General features: G+C 45.8%; 1 protein-coding gene across 3 annotated transcripts in view; it reads left to right on the top strand.

The window, feature by feature from the left end:
• The window catches only part of LOC143368446 (protein Wnt-7b), a 100,423-nt gene that overhangs the window by 55,705 nt on the left and 23,709 nt on the right, over positions 1–21,009 (top strand). For all 3 annotated transcript variants that reach the window (XM_076811198.1, XM_076811197.1, XM_076811196.1), the window contains exon 2: positions 10,204–10,424. In XM_076811198.1, the coding sequence (XP_076667313.1) occupies positions 10,204–10,424 (221 nt within the window). The remainder of the gene's footprint in view (positions 1–10,203; positions 10,425–21,009) is intronic.

Genomic DNA, 21,009 nt, shown 5'->3' with positions numbered 1-21,009 from the left:
AGAATGCACAAGCATCCTGCGTAACTTTGTCACTGTGCCAGGGAACAAGTATTCTCAAGAAGATTAGTTGTACTGCCAGTTGGCAGGACCAATCATCCGATAAGTGGGATAGATAGTCACAGTCGGTGATGTAACGGTGATAGCGTAATGCCAGTGGACGTCAACCGTAATAGTCCTAACGCAAACAGTTAACCGGTAGGTAACCTTTGGTAAACAGGATGCGCACGTGAATAGTTGGTTAACGATGGCAATCTACGATTTTATAGTAATCGTCCGCGACGCGAAGTTTGACCCTACTGCCTGCTGCATCCCCGATAATCGAGACTTCCGGGTGTAAACGGTACCTATTCGGTAAATAATCGCGACGTTACGCGGAAGAACGACGTTCCGTTAAGCTTGACTGAGGGATTAAGGAAAGCATCGGCGGTGAAGTTCGCTTCCTTCTGTCGCGAAAGATAGAGACTCTGTGCCTTGTCTAGATTATACTAATCTCTAATTAACAGATCGCAGAATTCTACGAACCTTGTCCCGAAATTTTTGTGTATTAAAATCCTAAGCGTACCGAACACGTTATTTGCATCAGCGGAATGATTATTTCGTGTCCCTGTAACTCTAAACCGTGAGGACCGCTCTGATACGTGCCTGCATCGCAACGCATAAGCTACTATAACAAGTATTAACGGACGTATCCTGGCAGCATCGCGCATCAGTCCGAGGATTTACGTCAACCGAAACGGATTCCCTTTTCAATGGTAAAGCTGGCTATGATGTTGCCCGAAAGAAATTCATTTCAAGAGCCTCGCAACTTCCTGACACCCGTTTAAGTGGTTAATAAAAGTGACGTGGATCGAGCATCGAGAAGATCCTTTGAGCAACCTGATTTATAATCTCCCGTATCTGATTCTAATTCCATTACCTAAAACTTCGGGATCATCTGGAATCTGTGCATCTCCGCGGCGGCAGATAACCCACTTCTCTGTCGCTTATCCAATAAAGAGAAACCCACCGTCAATGTATTCTAACAAGAATCCCCCGCTGCTCCTCTCCTGCTTACAATTAGATCGCTCCGTAACTCTTCGTCCGGTGGCATTAGAATCGATTTCCCAGTTCCAAAGCGCTCGACAAAAACTTGTCGCGGAGGAGCAGCTCGAGCAGCAGGAGCTACCGTATAATTTCGTGGAGAGAAAAAATGGCTCCCCGTAGATCATTCCATTTCTCTAACGAGCGCCAGTTAGCGACTGCTCGAAGACGTCTGTTGATAGATCAAAGGGAAACGAGCAAGCGGAGGAGGAAGGGAAAGCGGGGCTATAATTTTGGAATGGAAGCGGTCAAATTCGATGGACCTGGAGAACCGATGACGAAGGTCCGTAATTAAGTCGGAAACAGTGGTAGAAACGTGTGGGTAAGGAAAGGAATGAAATGTTTCGTTGCGATTGTTAAGGACTCTGCGTGGATAGAATCGCGTGACGAGTTACCGAAGAACAAAAAGAGCCAGGAGCACTTTAGAAAGTTCCCCGACGTGAAACCACTCGGTCAGGGGATCACAATAATTCTCGTAATCGTCGATAATTATAGTAAGAACGCACGGTGCACAGTACCGTGCCAGAGGGCCACCCCACAGCTTTTCTGTTCACACCACTCTACACTTATCCTATTTACGCGGTTAGCCCGCTTTACTCAGCCTCTGCTATTGAATTTCTTCAAATAAGGAAACTTAATTTAAATATAAATCATATTACGCGCGCCCGGCGCAGCCTTAACGATCGCAAATTACAACGAATCGCAGCCAAAGTAAGGGACCAACAGGGGGTTTAACTCTCAATGTAATTACGCTGCGTGTTGGCAAAAATAAATAATCGCGCAGCGGTGTATACCGTGTAACGTGGACGTTGGCCGTGTACTTTCGAGGCTTATACTGTTCGCTAAGTTTCTTCCCTTCAACGTTGCTTATCCAAATATACTTCATTATCGTCGCTGCAGTAGGGAAACTGACTGCAACTTTTTCGGTGTATTTAAATTACCTTATCTTATTTCTTAATTTCTATTTCTATAATAAGCGCATGTATCTATAATTATTATTGTTATTATTATTACCTATTACTAATTATGCAGATATAAATAATAAATTTGCGTCTTTTAGATTATAAAGACGCCAAACCTGGTAAAAGAAAAAAAATATTAGAAGCCAAGTTTAGCATAAAAAATTTTCGAACATTTGGTAATATCTTATAAATTTCTCCATTTGTTGTCATTTTAATTTTCAAATCAACAGTCAGCTAAGGTACACGAGCTAGTGGCGTCCTCTGCGCTGAGCTTTGCGTCAGCTTCCCCATAGGGGGCAAGTAGCGAGTAGAAAAATGTGTTACTCAGAGGTCCCTGTCCTCTTCCAGCGCCTCGCAAGAGCTAAACCACCCCTGTCAGCAAACCTTCATAAACAATTGGCGAGAGCAACAAACATTATACCTCTGGCGGAATTATACCACGACCTAATTACGTTCCTCACCATCCACCGAAGAACCTGCAGCCTCGGTTTAAAAGCCTGCAGGCCTTCCAAAGTGCAAGGAAGTGGAAGTGGCTGATCATCAAGGAGGAAGAGGGTAAAGGCGGTGCTCCGGGAGCTCAGAACGGAAACCAGAAATTTTCGAAACGACGTTACGCCTGCCAATAACAAACATTACACAGCACCTGTGGTCCGTTCGGTCCGTATCGAACGTCCGTGGAAATGGTTCCGCTGTGAGCGGCGCTGTCGGCGAGAGGAACGTGGAAAGCCGACTGTAATGATCGATCGCAAGCGAGAAGGGGGCGTCAGAGTCGCGCTGACTTTCGAGAATCCATGCGATACCGTGAAAGGCATTTTAACAGTAGCCTGTAAATACGGTATTATGTAAAGTAGCGCGGCCACCAGCCCGACGATTTCCCTCGATTTCCCCAATCTCAGCACGCCCCCTCGCCACTCTGCCTCGCTTTCCACCGCTTCGAGTTATGATTAACGTAATTCCTATTGTATGGTCACGGCCAGCCGTGATAATGAGTCACGCGAGACAAATACACTTTGCTCTGGATATCCGTGATTTCGTTGAAACTCCAAAGGGGTTGGAGACGCGCAGAGTTCCCTGATAGACTCATTACAGATGCTTTTTACACTTAAAACGAAGGGAAACGTAATTCAATGCTTTCTTTGATGAATAATTGGTGTAAACGACGACGAGTGTAACTGGGTAGTGTATTTCTTTACTTTTGGAATATTTGGGCGAACTTGGAGGAGGGTTGAAGTTCAAATTTTTAGGAGTTTAAGAACACTTTACGAATCCAAGTTTTGCATGGATTTTGGGTTACGTAGGGCAGAGATAAAGTAATGATCGTCGGTGCAGATTTGGGGCTGCTGGGAATCGTCGCGACAGCGGCTTTAAAGGACCTACGGTGGCCCACGGTGCTGAAGTGGCCTGTTGCAAATGGCGCACCATTAGCCCCTGTACGAGGAGGGCGTAATGTTATACATTACGCGGTAATGGCTACGTGTGTGTTGCTGCTGAGCACATGCACACGAGTCCGTTGTTCTCGGTTAACCTGAGCGGAATACTAAGAACGGAACAGCGGCACCGAGAGTTCCCTGCAGGAGAACTCGACCAGCCAGGCGAGATGCAAAATCTGTGTCACAAGTCGCAGCATCCGCTCGCGTGGAATTCCTGTTCCACGGTGGATTCGTAAGAGGGATGCTAGGAGCAGGAAATATTGGCTCTCAGAAGTACGTAAAGTTGAAGAGAAAGCAACGCACTACTTGCTCAAAAATTGGGGAATATTTTCAGCGAAGAACACTGAGAATTCCATGTTCAGAACTTCTATTACTTAATACTTTACTTTTCTCACTTAATACTTTACTTTTTACACGCAATCATACGATGATAATTACAAAGTATTGAATCAGTATTATTTTAAAGAATACTTTGTGAAGCTGCGATTGGATGCAGTGTTCTCCTCGCATAGTAATTGAGCAGCGCTGAAACGATTTAAAATAGAAGCCAAAGAGCTTTCGGGTCTTGTTGGAGCAATTGCATTACTGCAGACAGTAATTACATGACCACCAGGTAAGACAAATGAATAATTAGTATCAGCGCAGCTCGCTCGTTTGAGATGTGCCCTAAAGGTGTTGTAACATTAAGCGTCTCTAATTAGGAATAACGAATGACGTAACGAACGTGTAATTACCTACGCTGAACCATTGCCACGGGCTTTACGCGCTCTTATACTCTCGTAAACTTCGATGGAGCAATCTTCCACTGGGCTACTGCACAATCACGACCCTTAACTGCATTAGTTTATAAACACCTCGCACGAACTGCAAGCTGTCAGTAGGAAAATCAATGATCAAGCGTATTTCCACAGGAAGATCCACTTCTTCCGAGTCTTCAAAATCACATAAATAGAAAGCAAACGGGAGCAGAGAATGAAACGAATAATAAACAAGAACTGCCGCAAGGAAACGTTTGCAACCTGAAAATTCTGATGTGAATGAATCTTAAACCCTTTAAAGTTATCGCATTTTCTTTTTCGTTAACATAACTACATTTTTCTTTTTCTTACCGCGATAGAGCATAAAAATTGAACAATTCTTATATTTAAAGTTTCGTGCTACCTCGCTCCGTTACAAAGTTATATTAAAAATACGAAAAGAACGCGATAACTTTAAGGGACAACTTTACATTTCCCCTCGGAAAGAATTTCCGTAGAAAAGATTGCTGCTTGCGTGCTCCAGTCTGCTCCACATTCACGCGAAGTTTCATTAAAATCAGAATTTTAGGGTTGGGGACGTTTCCTTGTCAGTCGGAAAGTGGGAAAGGAACTTATAATGACGCGCAACAAGCACAGCTCCTAAAACAAAGATTATCAGCGGACACGTTACTTCGCACCTCATCAAAGTGAAAACGGGCCAGAGGACTACGCGTCACTCATTGGACGACCAAGTATCGGTCATTCCCCGACACGGAACCGAAACCGCGAGAACTGAAATGGGAGAGCGCGGCGGACAACGAGGGATCTCTCGAAGCGAGACCCAACGGTACACGACAGGCTGACGCGCCATCAGGTATCTTGACGTGGAACGTCTTCACCTGGACGAGCAGCGCGATTATGTCTTCCCTTATGTCTCGACGGAGATCACGAACGCGACGGGGCCCTTCGTTCATTGCCGCCCATCGCGTCAACGTCTTCCTCGTTTATACGAACGCGGGGGGCGAGGGGAGGCGCGGTGGACGGGACCCTCCGGGCGATTTCACTCGGCTCGTTTTCGCACGGCACGCGGCCGCCGTCCTGGCAGCTTCTCACGTTCATCAGGACACCTTGTAGATCGTCCCACGTGGAGAGTTTCGGCCACCGAGCCGCGCGGTGCATTCCAATGCAAATAACTCTCGCCCCGGGGACGCGGCGTAATCGTCGCAATTTCATGCTTCTCAGAAATTCAACCTGCCTATCCCCCGCTCTCCTCCTTCGCCCCTCGCTCCATCCAGCCGAGTCTTCCCCGGTTCGCTGCCTCCCCCGGAACCACCTTGCTTCTATATCACCCGATAAACCACCCCCCGGGTGCGCCTGTCGCCCCGATGCATTATCCATCGCGAGAATCGGCTCGGTTGACAACCGATAACGCTCGCTGTTTATTTATGACTGTTTACGGAGGGGACGTCTATGCCGCGCTGTTCGCGACCAGCCGCCGCCGCGGGCCTGTTTGATTTCGGTGGCTCCCTTTAGGCCGGCTGCCGTGGGACCGCTGATGGGCCCGCGATGATAGATAACCGGGGGCCTGACGGTTTTAACACTTGCAGGGTTAATTGACGGTTTTAATTCAACCCTCCACTGACAGAACGGAATGCTGGTTACGTAATTGCTGGGTTGCTTGATTTCAGCCTGGCTACGGAAGAGGAATGTACACAGTATGGCTGGCAAACGACCGGGATCGATAGTATATTCATTTTTTCCTTTTATATTGTGCCGTTTATTCGAAGTATGGCATTAATGCAACGCTTGGGCACGGTGATTTCTGGAGATCTGCTTTCGGAATCGAATTTATCCTTGTCACGGCTGCTTGTGTGGTTGGAAGTAGCGCATCTGCTCATCGCACAGTGGGGAAGTTTTGCGATTATATGGCCGAAACTACAGAAATGAAATTTTGGAATTTTACAAATTTAATGCAAATGTCGATTGAAGAACTATATCCATTTTCGTGGTCAAGACCTCGAAACTTATTTTTAATATATAAAATTCGGCAGTTTTACGTTCTAATATATGGGAAACTAAATTATCCGAAAAATAGCACTTACGAAAATTACGAACGATAAAGATTTTTTTATTATTTAGATTTATCCGCCGTATTCCCTTGATTTCGGCTCCCCGTGATTACTTCCTATTTCCAAGACTGAGCATTCCATTGAAAGGGACTCACTGCGATGACATCTAACAGGGATCGAATAAAACTGTTAACTTTTATGAATAAAAGTTATTTACAGAACATTTAACTTTTGAACGATTTTTTTTTTATTTAAGTTAAGCTTGTACATTAACACTTTAACTCTGTTGTACGAGTTCAGTTTTAACAGTTATCTACCCCACAACATTTTCAGGATATCTATTTGTCAACAACTTTAACTTTTTCGGAGCACAATAAATGTTCCTGTGTAACTAGTACTTCTTTCTACTTTCAAGAAAATAAAAGTTTATTATTTACACAAAAATGTATGGAATAAAAGTTTCAGTTAATACACTGCCTTTTATAACAGTTTTCTCGGACCAGAAAAGATAATTAATCCTAAAATTATTCCATAATTATTTAATTGAAAATTTTAGCAGTTTCATTCGACCCCTGCATCCCCTCTGATCTCCAAAAATCTATCTACACATTGGTTTACCACATACCTCGAATGAAACGCAGGATTTTTACAAATATGATCAGTGTTTGAATTAATATATTGTCAATCCTGCTATTTTTCAAAGATACAGTGTATGTGGACGTTTTATTAACTGAGTACGCCAGGATGAAAGGACTTCAAGGAAAAGAGTTTTGTTATTCGTGCGATTGCTTTTGATATTCGTTGTCGAGTGAATTCGAGACACTACTTGTTGTTAGATTTTTGGAGAAAAGTAGGTGGGGGAAGTATTCTGTGCTGGTATCCAGAATTTCTAGAAACGTTGACCGCTACGGAGAGGTTGACTTATGGGATGTGAATTACGCAATGGACCAGTAGGTGGTTGAGAGTATCACCTTTCAGCCTGTCGGCAGGTAAATCGGTTTCAGTGATCGCGTCCCGCAGGTTGCTCGTGAAGATGTCGAAATAAGGATCGGGATGACGGATGGGCATAAAGCTTTTAATACGGGACCACGAGTCCTGTGACCATGGATTATATAATACAGAATGAGACATTTCTCGGTTCGACGATCGGCTAGAAATTAGATTAAATCAGATCCACTGTAAACGGATCCTGTCGCCCCTGGAATTGTGACTGTTAAATGCGGAGGAACGTGTCCACCGGAGCGAAGAATTTTGAACGAAATAATCTGAAAATTGATCTTCCCGTTGGTTAGTTCCAAGAGACTTGCGCAACTCGTTACTTCAAAACAGAGATGGGCAAAGGTTTTATTTAAACTAAATTTCGAATATCTTCTAAAAGTTACGAAAAAATATTCGTCATTCGTTCCTTAATCCGAGTTTTTATTCGACACATGACGAATAATTTTTTTTAACTTTAACTCATTATTCGAAATTGTACTTAAATAAAAATTTTGCCCATCAAAGCTATCAGAAAGCAGAATGCATCTCCAACTAATTCATGTATGACTCAAAGACTCGAAGAAGGGAAACGTAATCTCTTTTCCAAGTTTAGTAGGTAAATTCAAAAACAACTCACAAGTGAAAGCGTGATAAGAAATAAGACAGAAATCGAAACAAATCCCCTTCGTTAGTAAAAATGTCCCCCCGCTAGTCGCGCAGAGATGAAAAGATGAAGCTTTTGCAACCGCCATGTATATCGCCAGTGGTGAAAACGTTGAATTCCAACGCTGCATCGGGTAGTTGCATCAAAAAGACCGCGCGCCTTGGCGTTTTTTCAAGATTTCTTCGCGCAACGCGATGTATCATGCTGGACAGTAATTGCCAAAGTATGCCAGGCGAAGGATCTGCAAGTTTTCGCGGCACATTGCGGCAAAACGCCCGAGACAGGCAAAGGGAGCGGATACAGGGGGAGGTGGTGAGATCGTGGGATAAAAAGATCGAAGCATCGTTAATTTCTTAGCGGTGGACAGCGTCGCGTACGCGGTGAAGTATAACGTACCACCGGAATCGAATTAATACGACGACAACGAAACGAAGGAACTTAAAATGCTAATGAACGAGTCGCTGGGCCCGGCTCCTCGTCGACACGCTCGTTCCGTACTTTCACACGTTCGAATTTATCGGGATTTAATTCGTCGTACGACCAGGTAGGCCCACTACCGGTCGTCGTTCCTCGATCTCTCAATGTTGGCGGATGCTAAACGGTACCCAGTCGCTCTTGTAGCCATTCGAATTCGAAGTCACGCCGGTCAGTAATTCATACGAAATTGATTTAACATCCTGAGCAACGGGGGTTGCCGACTCATAGAACAGGCCATAAATTTCCTGTACAATTTGGTGGCACATAGGATTTCGTGTTCGATGCGGAGTGGAAGGAATTCATTACAATGGAATGTATGAGAAGCTTGTCCACTGGTTGTTGGTCGGGAGATGTTGCGAATAATTTAATACTGTAGCGACAATAGCAAAAATCTCTATATGAACTTATGTAAGGACTTTTAATTGACATATTGCAAATATTGAAGATTAATTCAACCTTTCATATCGCTTGCAAAGAATATTGAAACTTTCGGTTGCTGTAGGGTAGACCGGCGGCGATTGTAACGCGTTAAATATCTCAAAACATATGATAGATATTAACACAAATTTTGGATATATGACGAAGAATGACAGTTTGAATACACACATCCATATCCTAGCAGTATAAATACACAATAGACATTCATAGTGAAGAAAATAACTTTTCGATATCCTAAAGTAACTTTTCCTTACTGACTTAAAATTGTAATATAAATACTCCCTTTGCAAATACGTGTTTTCTCTGTTTTTTAATATTTAATCTGGCCATTTTTGAAGTAATACTGATCGTTACTTATCACTTTTAAGTGTCTCGTTAATAAAAATTTATAATTTAAGTTCAAAAACCTGGTCGGGGCGATTGTAACATCGGCAGTCGAGGTCGGTTGTACTAGGACAGAATCGAATAATGACAAAGAAGATTAATAATATTGTCTGGTTTGCATGAAATCCTATATCACAGCACAACCAACCAAATAAAAAATGGGTGTAATGTACTGAATGTAAGGATTGATCACATAAAGAATGCACCAGCCAAAACGTTTTCTATTTCTGCCACAATGGCGACACCGCATAATTGTTTATAAATTTTACTTTTTTCATTTATTATTCTAATTAAAATCAATAAATATTTTAATTTTGCAAAGTTAAATTTGTGCTACTATCGGCTCCATGCAGCGTTACAACCGACCCGGGGTCAGGGACGGTTGTAACACTTTCTCCGCTTCTCATTTTTTATTAATAACCGGAATATTACTTGACATACAGCGAAACTGTTGTGGTTCAAATAATTTCAGATAAGTAAATAACATTTTCGTAAAAAAAACTGTTGTTGCAACTGTAATAGTTATTGCGCAAGCGTATTCCAAAGTCAAAGTGTTACAACCGCCCCCGGTCTACCCTACACTGTACAATAACACAGAAATGCAATAGGTACACTGAAGCCAAGAAGCAAGCAAGAGAATGAGAGTAGCAGCGCGACTAGAGTAGCTACCCAGAGCTAAAAACCCCTAACACATTCTAAGTACATATATCCTTTTTATACACCCATGCACATTGCGAACCTGAACATCCTCAGGTAGAAAGACTCTTCCAATCTGTACCGCCATATACCGACGGGTAAAAATCGTTTCATTACATGCCACCCTTATCTCACAGATTCTCCACTATCCCACCTATTCAAGCTGACCCCCGAAACGTACCTACCCCTTAACGCATCGTTTTCCCTGCGCCAGAGGGGGACACGAGTGGTCCCGCCAAAAATTCCTCTGACAATGAAGACGCACACGGTAAATCGGCTTGGTTGCAGGGTGGTCGGAGCGGTGGTGGTCGGGGCGGCTGTTTGCGGGCGTATTCCTGGCCTGGCGAAGAGTCAACGGGAGCAGTGCAGGAAAGCGCCGCACGCGATGCCAGCGGTGGGCGAGGGCGCGGAGCTCGGACTTCGCGAGTGCCGACATCAGTTCAGACATCACCGGTGGAACTGTTCCCACGTGGCCAACGATCAGGTCTTCGGCCACGTGGTCGTAGTAGGTAAGGATTGTCCTGTCACCGCGGCCAGCCCGCTATTTATTATGCCCGGGGCGTTTAACAGTGGCGTTGCGCCGTAAGGAGCGTTCAGCTGGCGCTGCAAAAGGCCAGCCGACGACGTGTACGCGGTAATGGATTCAGAGCGTCCCCGGTATTTCGAACGCGCGCGCAGGCTAAACCCTCTCGGAGATACCATACGCCGGGCAAAATGTAGGCTATGCACGCGGGACGCTGTGTTCAATGCATTACTGTTGCGGGCGAGCAGGCCAGCGGATGAATCGGGGTATCTCTGGTAATCAAGAAACAAGGGAGAGAGAAAGAGTATTCCGGGTACTCGAGGATACACTCTGCACGCGGTATCCCTCGGCTAGCGCGCTCTTCTTGGTATCCGCGGTTTGCTCGAAAGTTATTTGTAAATGGGCACTTCTGATTCGGAATGTTCGACGCCCCGAGCCAGGTGGCAATAGCGTGGCCATCATGGTCTCTTGTACGCTGATAATTATGGTAATGCTACCGTTGGGTACCGTTTATAATTCGAGTCTCCGGCTGCATTATCGATTTCAAGTTTCCTTTGATACCGTAAGTACATATATTTTCTAGTTGGAGTCGTCGATTAATGCTCCGACGCGTAGTCGGCGAAATGTACCTATTTAAATGAAGAACGAAGGTTTTATTTAATGCCGTCGGCCAAAACGCTTTTGCATCGAATAAACTGCCACCAGAGATGTCGAACTATTTAATCGGCGTGTACACGTGTGTAGACGTATCTGGACGATCACAGACACGTTACAAGAGTAAAGAAGATAAATGGCTGTTGTGCCAGACCCGTGTTTTACTGGGCATAGTCGTACCTGTATCATGCTAATGGTCTTTTCATTAAGGATTTCCAAGCTTTATCGGAACCTATTAATTCACATTCTACCGTGGGACCATTTCTAGCCACTGACCGTTCGCCTGGCAGTTAATCACGCCGTATTGGAATTGTGTTAATAAACCTTTAGAAATCAGACACTTGGATCTCAAAATTATTAAGATTCGGTGTAGCTTTCGTATAATTATATGCCTCGGCTGATGAAAAAAATCCAGTCCCATGAATTAACTTTTAAGTGCTCGAGTCAGATTGTGACTCGGAATGGCCCTTGTCTCGAAAACATCTGTGCTTGGCTATTTAAAAAATTTAAGAAAAATCGAAAAGTGTAAATTCTTGCTGCTCCTTTTGTTCGATATCTTTTTAAAGCTACTAGCCTATATATATACACACATATGTGTGTGTGGAACTTTAATTTCGAATCCTTTCAAAGATACTGGAGCCTGTGAAAATATGTCCGCATCAGATTCTAATTAGATGAAGATCCGAATAACGGAGTTAGTTGAGCACAACGCTGAAGCAACAAGGAAATAAAGTTTCCTCCTCGACTGTCTCATTGTCTCAGGTTTACTTTGCATCCCGCTGCGCCCCTTGTGAAGGGAAGATAAATTACGAAGCCGTACATCCCGCGGTGTAAACTCGAAATTCTTTATCAATGACACGCCGCAATTTTTCCCCTTCAAACACATTTGTAATTCGTTTCCTACGTTTCAGAAACCCCGATGACTCGACAAGTTGGCCTCACCTGTTGAGGCGTAGGTATAATTGATTTACGGTGAAACAGCGTGAAGAATGAATGAAAAGGATGCCACCAATCGGCGTGAAACTGAAACGAAATAGTTTATTCGCTTCTCGAATTACAGTACCTACTGGAAATATTTATTGCATCGCTCGGATATTTAACGTGTATTCACTTCCACCTGGTTTAGCATTAGTATTCACATGGTATTTTTGCGGAATTGTTGACTAACAAATTATTGTAAGCATACAGTGCCCGATATGTTAATTAAAGTAAATTGGATACCAACTACTTTACCCATCATGCAGTTATGAAGCTTGTTTAATAAGACGTGGATTTGGGTGTGATGCAATAAATACTTCGAGTAGAATATTTGGCAACGAGCAAGTCAAGAGTTGAAGATTTGCATCATATTTCTCAGAATTCTCAGCGAGACATTATAAGGGAGGAAGCCACTGTAACGGTCGAAAATAAAGGCAATTTTCAAGGCAATCTTTTATAATGAAATGTAACTTTCTACGAAAAATCTTTATTACCAACTGAAAATACATATATTTAACTAATATTTTATGCGTCTAGATTGAACAAAACTTGGGTAATATAGCCACAGCATACGATAACGTTAGGCTCTGCAAAAAAAAAATTACAAAACAGACGGTCGTGTAACTTGCCAGCATTTGCTCCGAATTGAAAAATTCGAGCGTTTTCTTAAAGTATATTACAATAGCTTCAGATGAGCGTGCAGATTTAAAAAAAAGGGTGGCTTCCCCCTTAAGATTCCTCCCACAAAAAAAATGTATACTATCCCAGTTTGACTCGTATCGCAGATGAGCGATATGAAGAGACAATCGGGCGCAGAAATGATAACTCTGCGGACGGACACGTTTTAAATCTCCAAATTAGGAGGGGCCGACGTAATGGCATCCCGTGGACGGTTAGGTTGCCAGAAGTAGGCGTTCTTTTCGCCGGAATCGCGGACGTTTTTACGAGGATTAGGATACCGCGGGGGAAGATGATAGAGGAGCAGTGGCGCGGTAGCGGATTTTATCGTGATGGAAATCGACGAAACAGCCAACTGCCACACGTGGAAGCAGCTCCCTACACCCACAAGTCGGTGTGCGCGGGTGTGCGTTAGATGTGGGTCCGGTTTCTCGTGTTACCGTTTCGTGATGCTGCCGGCTGCCCAGCAGCCGCATAATACGCGTATAACTTATGCTCGGGCCGCGGAAGGGACGTCGCAACCTTGTGTAAGAGCACTCTGATGTCTTCGCGAAAAGAAATAGCGAAAAAAGCATCAGCAGAAACGTCGGTAACCCGCCCACGCGCGGCCTTAACGAATTTCGTGCGTGAGGGCACGCGAGGAACGCCTCGCTCCCTGTGTCTTCTTCCATGGATCATGCTGCTGTCGAAAATCTCCAGTGGCTCCCTGATTTTAACGTCTAAACCAACTGTTTGCAGAGTTTCGTTCGTTCCTTCTTTCAGACACTGTTAGGGGTTGACTAAAGGTCTAAATATAGGCATCAGTTTCGTGTCAGTACCGTTCCGGCGTGCCAGTGGTAAAAATAGGGGTGTAGAGGGTCTCTTCTTTTACTATAGCAACGACGAAACGGTACTGACACGGAACTGATATGTACGCGCAGACCTTAAATAGGGAGTCGATGTCACGTATCGCGTTGGGATTTCAATATTATTCGAGCAAAACAAGTGTTTAGTGGGGTTGGCAAATTTCGAGACAGATTTCTTTATAGATGAGCACGCCTTAAACGCTGAATATTACCGTGACGTTAGGTCTTTTCGATTTGGTAAACGAATAGGAATCTTCGCAAGACGTTATTAGCTCTGTTTAAAGTGTCAGTAATCGCACCCTCGCACCAAGTTTTCTGCAAGTATCGATCGCGTGACAACTTGGGGCGACACGAAATACCAACGATGCAGCACGCATCAATTTTCCTGATTTCACGCGACACGTTGTAAATTGTCCCCTTTGGAATACCAGCAGTTGCTCGTCGCACCAATTTTTCAGGAATCGCAACTCACGCAACAGCTTTTGGCTCGGGCTGCTGGAGATATCGGTAGCAGCGAGTCGAGCGAATCTTTTTGGAACCGTTACTCACGTGACACGTTCCACATTGGGCTGTCTAAAACACCGAAGATTCCAATTCGCAGTAATTTTTTACTCGAGAATATCAAGATTGCGTGCTGCAATTTATTGTCCATAACTCCATTTTCCATGTGCGAAATCTCAGGTTCTGTAATGCTTTAAAAGTTTCTTGCTTGATTCATGTTGCTCGACACATATCCTATAATTGCATTACACTTTTTAACTATCAACAAGAAAATCAAGAAAATTTAACCCACAGAACTCTTGTTCCCCTATTAGTCCCCTTGCGTCAGTCTTGAAATATCAACATTGGCCAGACTCTCCTGGTGGTCGAACTATACCGGACTTACCCTACATGCTCGTATTTGTTTTATTTGAAATTTCTTAACTTCTGTCCATTTGGAGCTATTACGGACGATGGCATCTACCCTTTTCTCTTAACATTTCGAAGTTTTCTTATGTGTCCAGTACCCCGGAATTATGTTAGAGTGTACGTACATATTCGTTGAAAGATCTTGAGATACCCGTGAAAGAAGTTAAAGATAAAAAACTTTCAATGCGTCAGGCAGCAAATAAATATTCACTCCCACTAGCAACCAAAATCCGATGAAACAAGAAGAAAGACTGTGTCAGACCCACAGCGTGGAAGAAAATCAGTGTTTAGCGAAGATCAAGAGATCTTTAAGCAACCGTTCGCATTTACCCCGCTAGTTACGGCTAATTGCGGACAGAGAGAGTTTTGTTTTCCTTTGAAAAAATGATTTGTTTATTACAGTATCTATAATTCTTTGTGTTGTCTTTATAGATAATTACCCAAACCTCATTTATCTATAAAGTAAATCCGATTAGAATCGATACTTTTGTTCGAATTTAACTTTTCCCTTAAGTGTTCGTAATTCCCCTACTCTCCCCTACTGCGTCGAAAAATGACACTCCAGTCGAAGAAACTCGACTGTAGCGCACACCTACATTCTCCAAGCCTTTTTCGTGGACACCCTGTACCGTGCACCGCCTGTTCCACTCTTAATTTCCAAAGCGTGGCTGGAAGTAACTTAATATCGCGAGACAGAACGTTACAGCAGGTTACGTAGCGACAAATGGCGAAAGCAATATTTCTTGGGGACAAGATAATCCGGGAGTCCAGTCAGCGGAAGCTGACGTGATCCGCTCGCATAAATATCGCTAAATACAGCATATTTGTCATCCGGGCATTAAAAACCATAAGCGCGTCCGTGGGGGATACGGGCTCTCCCCCCCTCCGTATCTTTTTCTCCTTGGGCAGCGTTACATAGAAAACAGGTAGGTGCACGCACCGGGATTTCTCATGATTAACGCGGGGGATTAAGCCTGAACGTGGGAAAAATCGAGAAAGCAGAAACCACCCCGCGCAGCCACGTGATTTACCTCGCGCGAGGAATCGCTGGCAGTTTGTCACGTGGCGTGCGACTCGAACTCCTTGAATTCCGCGAATAAAGTACTCTTTGATATTTACTTCGAAAAGCTGCCGGGGGACGTTCCAGACACTCGTCATTAAATTCTCGATTAAAGGTTTCCCAACCTGAAACGACGCTGAGCCTAAAAATCGTCCGAAGCCAAGCCTCGCCATAAATTATTTATTTGAAAACATCAACATTAGCGGCGTCCGTCAATGTTTTTTATACGATACCTTATCTCGTACAGTGACGACACACGAGTCGTGTTAATCAGCTTGCGACTTGTTCGCGCGCAAAAACTCGAGCGCGCGCGTCGTTGCTCTTTTAACGGGTTATGAATTCCGCTCCGTCCGTGACACTGCGAGTTAAACATTTATTAAAACGAGCAGCGGCCGATATCTCATCGTAAAACCGTGGACGCCGGCGGACACCGACGAGGCATAAAATTAAGTAGACGGGGGAAAGAATTTGTATCGAGAAATGATTTTCACAAATAAGGGAAAAAGAAATAGGGGGGAAGGAGGGTAGAGGCAGGACGGAGGGGTGCGCGGGAAGGGGGGGAAAAAAGGTTTAAAGAGCGAGCCGATAAACGTGGCGAAACGAGAATAGCATCTGCTTGGAGGAAGTCGCGCGAGAAATAAGAAGGCCAGGAATTAATGCGGAAAAAAAATATAAATAACGCTTATAAGACGGAGGGGCGGTCGGCTGCTAACTTAATTAGTGAAATTAACGGGGCCGCTCAACATGCTGGAGCTAAGTGCGGCAATATACGCTCAAGATATTTCCCAGCTCTTAAAACGCTCACATTATGTACCCGATATAATCCGTACACGTAGGAGTGCGTGCTCTCGAATTAAACGCGCGATTAACACGTTTCGCGAAAACACAGCGCGAGCTTGAACTCGTAATCTGCCCCACGGCTTGCATTGAAGTCTCCGTCGAGCGGCCTAATCGCGCTGCACCGCGCGGAGTTCTAAAGGATCGCATAAAGACGGCCGCGAAGAATGAAATTAAGAAGCATTCACGGCCGAGGGGGATTCAATGAGCCGGGGAGAGGAGCGCCACGCTCGGCATCGGGCGCGGAGGAGATTCGATCGCGATTGCGAACGATCGCGTTTTTCGTTGGCGTTCTGGGAAAACGGCCGATTCGGGGCGATAGTGGAAGTCGCCGAGGCGAGTTTAGCGGCGCTTAAAATTAATCGAAAGCACGGCGGCCCACGCGGCGACTCGCGGTGAATATATTTTCATAAATTAGGATTCTTCACGCGAGGCGGCGAGACGTGAATTTCGGTGCGCGTCGTGGGCGTAGGCCTCCTAATCGTCGAAACAAAACGACATAATTAAGAGATCCATTACGCCAGCCACTCGATCCCCCCCCCCCTTCCCCTTCCCCCCAGCTTGTATTATCTATTATTAATTCAATCGGGGAGGGCCGTATTCTTAATTACGGGGGCCGGGTACGACTTTCGTCGGATTCGATGCTGGGGAAGATCGACGAGTTCCAGGAATATCTTGAGCGAGACCGAGGCAGAATGGTTGTCCGCGGTTGGGTCGCACAAAAAGACTCCTTGTGGAATTCTCTCGGTCAACTCGCTCTAATGATGTGTCGTTATTTTTATATTCCAGCTATATTTCTTTTTCCTCCCCGCCGTTTTGACTGGCTGCCTATTTGCGCTCCGCGGCGTATTTGGGAGTCGATACAGCAGGATTTATAGGCGCTGGCGACTCTCCGTGCAGAGAAACTCAATTTTAGGAGTACCTGTGACAAAAGGACTCCCAAGTGGAACTGAAATTTGCGCCGCTAGAAAAGGCACTTGCCGTTTCCGTGTCTTCTATGCACTCGTGACAAGCGACGAGAAGCAACGCCAGCGACGATAGGCTCCGATCACCCCGAGCACACCGAGGCCATAGAATATTGTAGAAGAAAACGAATCCGCTGGAGGAAAAGTTTATCTGAAGATAGGATCAGCGAGGAGGGCGCGTCGATACAGTTGTCCCTCGGTGCCCATCGGCTCGAGGACTCGTTAAAAATTGCGGAATATCTCGTTGGCGGTTATCGGACGATAATATCGGTATTATCAGCCTATAAATCCGCGTACATACGGTCCGTCGAGGTGCTAATTTTATTCCAGCGAGTGACAAAGTAATCCGGACCGCACACCGGTGGTGAGATAAAAAAGACGAGCTCAGAGGATCGGGCAGGGACGGGGGAGAGGGAGAATGAAAGAAAAAGGGCACCGGCGTTTCCTTGGCGGGACAACGAGTGTGTCCTCTCGCACTCGGATAACGTCAACGAGGGAGCGTCGCGAGTTAATGTGGCGTCTTATCAATTTCTGCTGAACCCAATGGAAAGCCTTCCACCTTCTCGCCCTTTCGTACACCTCTGCCCGCTCTCGGTTCGCGCCACTTTTTTTCCATCCCGGTCCCCTTATCCGTCTCAAATAACTGGACTGGCCCACACTCGGCGCATTCGCGCCGGCAACACCTACCTAAATTCGTCTCCGGCCGTGTGTGTCCCCGACGCGTTCGACGCATTCCCAGCTTTCTCATTAGTGCATGTACCATCCAGGGATTCAATGCAGCGCGGTGAAACACGACGGAATAGCGCGATCCGGAGGGTTTACACGGTCGTTCGGGCTTGATTTAGTACGGCGGCCGGGTAACGACACGGTCACGATCCGATTACGATTCGTACAAATGTTAACTGAACGGTTTAGAGCCGAGTCGCTGGCTGCCCGCGCGCGCTTGAAGAGCATCCGATGATATTTGAATGGATTGTAACTGAATCGTGAGTGAACTCTGATTGTGGGGGGATTGCAGGCGTATATCGAGCTCCGGCTTATCCCCGTTCCGAAGACGAAGTCGTTGCACGCGACGACTTTATGCCCCTGACTCCTCAGCAGCGATTCTGACGATCGCGATGGGTTTCTCTGTTCCGCAAAAGCTTCGATATAATTCGAACAGTGGAGCACGAGGATCTCGCTTAACCAGTACTTTATATGTACGCACTCGTAGCAGAGGTAATTATTCTTCGGTGCAATTACTGTGATTACCCGAACGTTTCATCCGTTTGAGCGCAGGCATACATAGTAACGCAACGTCGTAACGAAGATGCGAAACGGGACACTTGGAGATAATCTCGGGCGTTCAGTTAAAGGTCAATTAAAAATCGACTATATCCGGTGTTTAATGGACGGGACGGACTTATTAGAGGAACCTGCGCGCGTCGGCAGAAGCATCCAGGCGCTAATCGGCCGAGGAATCCTGACAGCACGAGCGCCGGCTGCGCGCAAGCCCAGCGTGATCATGTTGATTATGAAAATTTTCCCAGTTCCAAGTAATCTGCTGGAGCGGTTCGCGGGATTAAATTGCACGAGTGGAAGATAGGAAGGCCCAGCGGACGTAGTGTCGACGAGACGAAGAACCGGTACGGGGAAAATGTATTTCCAGTTGTTAGATGTGCCAGCCGCGCAGAGAGCCGCGCGCGGGTCGATCATCGATCGTGCAACGGGTAAAGGTGCACGGCACAATCCCTCGGCTGTTATCAGCCGTGGCAGTTTTGACTCGCTTATATTTGCCGGGTGACAACTCGCCCTCGAATCGATCAGATATCAGGTCGCACACGTGTGGGATATTCGCGTGTCGCGACGAGCGACTCGACCGGTTCGAGGAAACCCCAACAACGGAATATCGGGGCGCGTATAATGAGAGAAGTCAGGCCGATCTCTTTCTTCCCTCCTTTCTTTTTCTCGCCCGTTTAACGAGATACCCCTGCGAATGGAATTCTCGTGCCACGTGGACGCGCCGAATTTATGCGTTTCGCGATCATTAGCCCGGCGAAGTATCTAAATTTTGTTTCACAGCTTGAAGCCTTTTAAAGCTTTTTGCTTAATCGCTCGAGCGTCCGGCACGGACGACGATTCTTTCGGCTTTTTTGCTTCTCGTTCGTCGATAAACGATTACCTCCGCGAGGGCGAGCACCGGGGATGCCGTGTCAACGGTAACATATTTTTACTGGACGGATTAATTTATGGGAATGCAAAGCTGCGGGGCAAATTATATGACAGAATAGTATCTAAGATTTTACTCCCCTGAATGAAATGAATGAAATGTCTGTCATAAAATAGAAACATGTACAAAAAATGCCACCTAAGTAGTCATCCTCGAGATTCTTCTTCTTACATCTAAAATACCCTCGCGAACTGCCTAAAACTCCTAAAAGTGTCTTCATCCATTAAGAAGAATCGGGGACAAACCCGTCCCCTTGAGGAGCGTGTTTAAACCGAAAGCTTGCGCGCGTCCAGTCGCGAGGAATCTGCGAAAAAGGACGAACATCTCGGCGGAGGTTGCAATTGAGAATTCCACGGCGAATCGTGCGACAGAGGGGAAGGGGATGGCGCGAGGTGCCGGGCCCGTAAGTGCAACGAGGAGGATCACCCTCGTCCTGGCCGATCTCGAAGAAGTTCAGGCAGCACCGAGTCGGGGATAATTGTATCGTGCCGCATGCAGAACGATCCGTCTCTGTCGACTTTATCTTACCGCTAATTTGTTCGATAGGTCGAGGTGGGGCAGAGGGAGCGGGGCAGAGAACCCTGCCACCGCGACGGATCCACCTGGAGCAAATGCCGCTTGTATCTTTCCATCCGCGAATGTAACTAGACTAGATGATAGCCGGCCCGCGCGACGCGCGCACAGCCACGATCAGCCGAAGAATTTATAGTAGCCACAGAAAATTACCATTGCTTGGCATCCCGCGGCCCGGGACCCTTTCCCCGCCCCTCCTCCGGGACTGATACTCATTCGAAGTTAAATTATGATCCGGTCTATGCGTAGATACCTAACCACGAGGATGAAGTTAGAATGGCGTAGATAACTGACCATTCATAAATATCCACGACGCTTTTACCGGGAGATTCTAGGACCCCGTCTCTATCTCCTTGTCCCGTCGAGAATTTCGGATTAATTAGGTCGGTCAATGCGGCCTCGGGGGTCTAAGGGCTCGGGGACGGCTCGAGAAGATCGAGGGGAAGGTTGACATGAAAATTATACCTACTCAAGAGTATATTCAACTTTTGTCTCCCTCGATTCAGCTGCGAGCGGGTCTTAATCTTAACAAGTTACTTTGTAAATGTGAGTGGTATAAGGATTGCCCAGAAATAAGTAGCTGAAGCGTACCGAAATTCTCATTGCGCCTCTACCTATCAAACAGCAACCCCCAAGATTGAAGAAGCTCAACGTGCAGCTCCGAGCAGCGTTCGACTACCATGGACGTTACACCTGCAGCCATTCCCCCCGCCTAGGCTGACCCTAATGACTCCGATCGCAATCGTAATAACAGCAATTGCTCGAATCGGATTCGGCCTGTCATAGCGGCGTATCGTGTTCCCCGTGTTATTTGCACACCACGGCACGCGGAGCACGCGATGTCGAGGCGCGCATGTACGTGC

The sequence above is a fragment of the Andrena cerasifolii genome, chromosome 4 (assembly GCF_050908995.1).
Source record: "Andrena cerasifolii isolate SP2316 chromosome 4, iyAndCera1_principal, whole genome shotgun sequence".
Lineage (NCBI taxonomy): Eukaryota > Metazoa > Arthropoda > Insecta > Hymenoptera > Andrenidae > Andrena > Andrena cerasifolii.
Note: the sequence above shows the minus strand (reverse complement) of the source record. Positions and strands in the feature narration are given on the sequence as shown.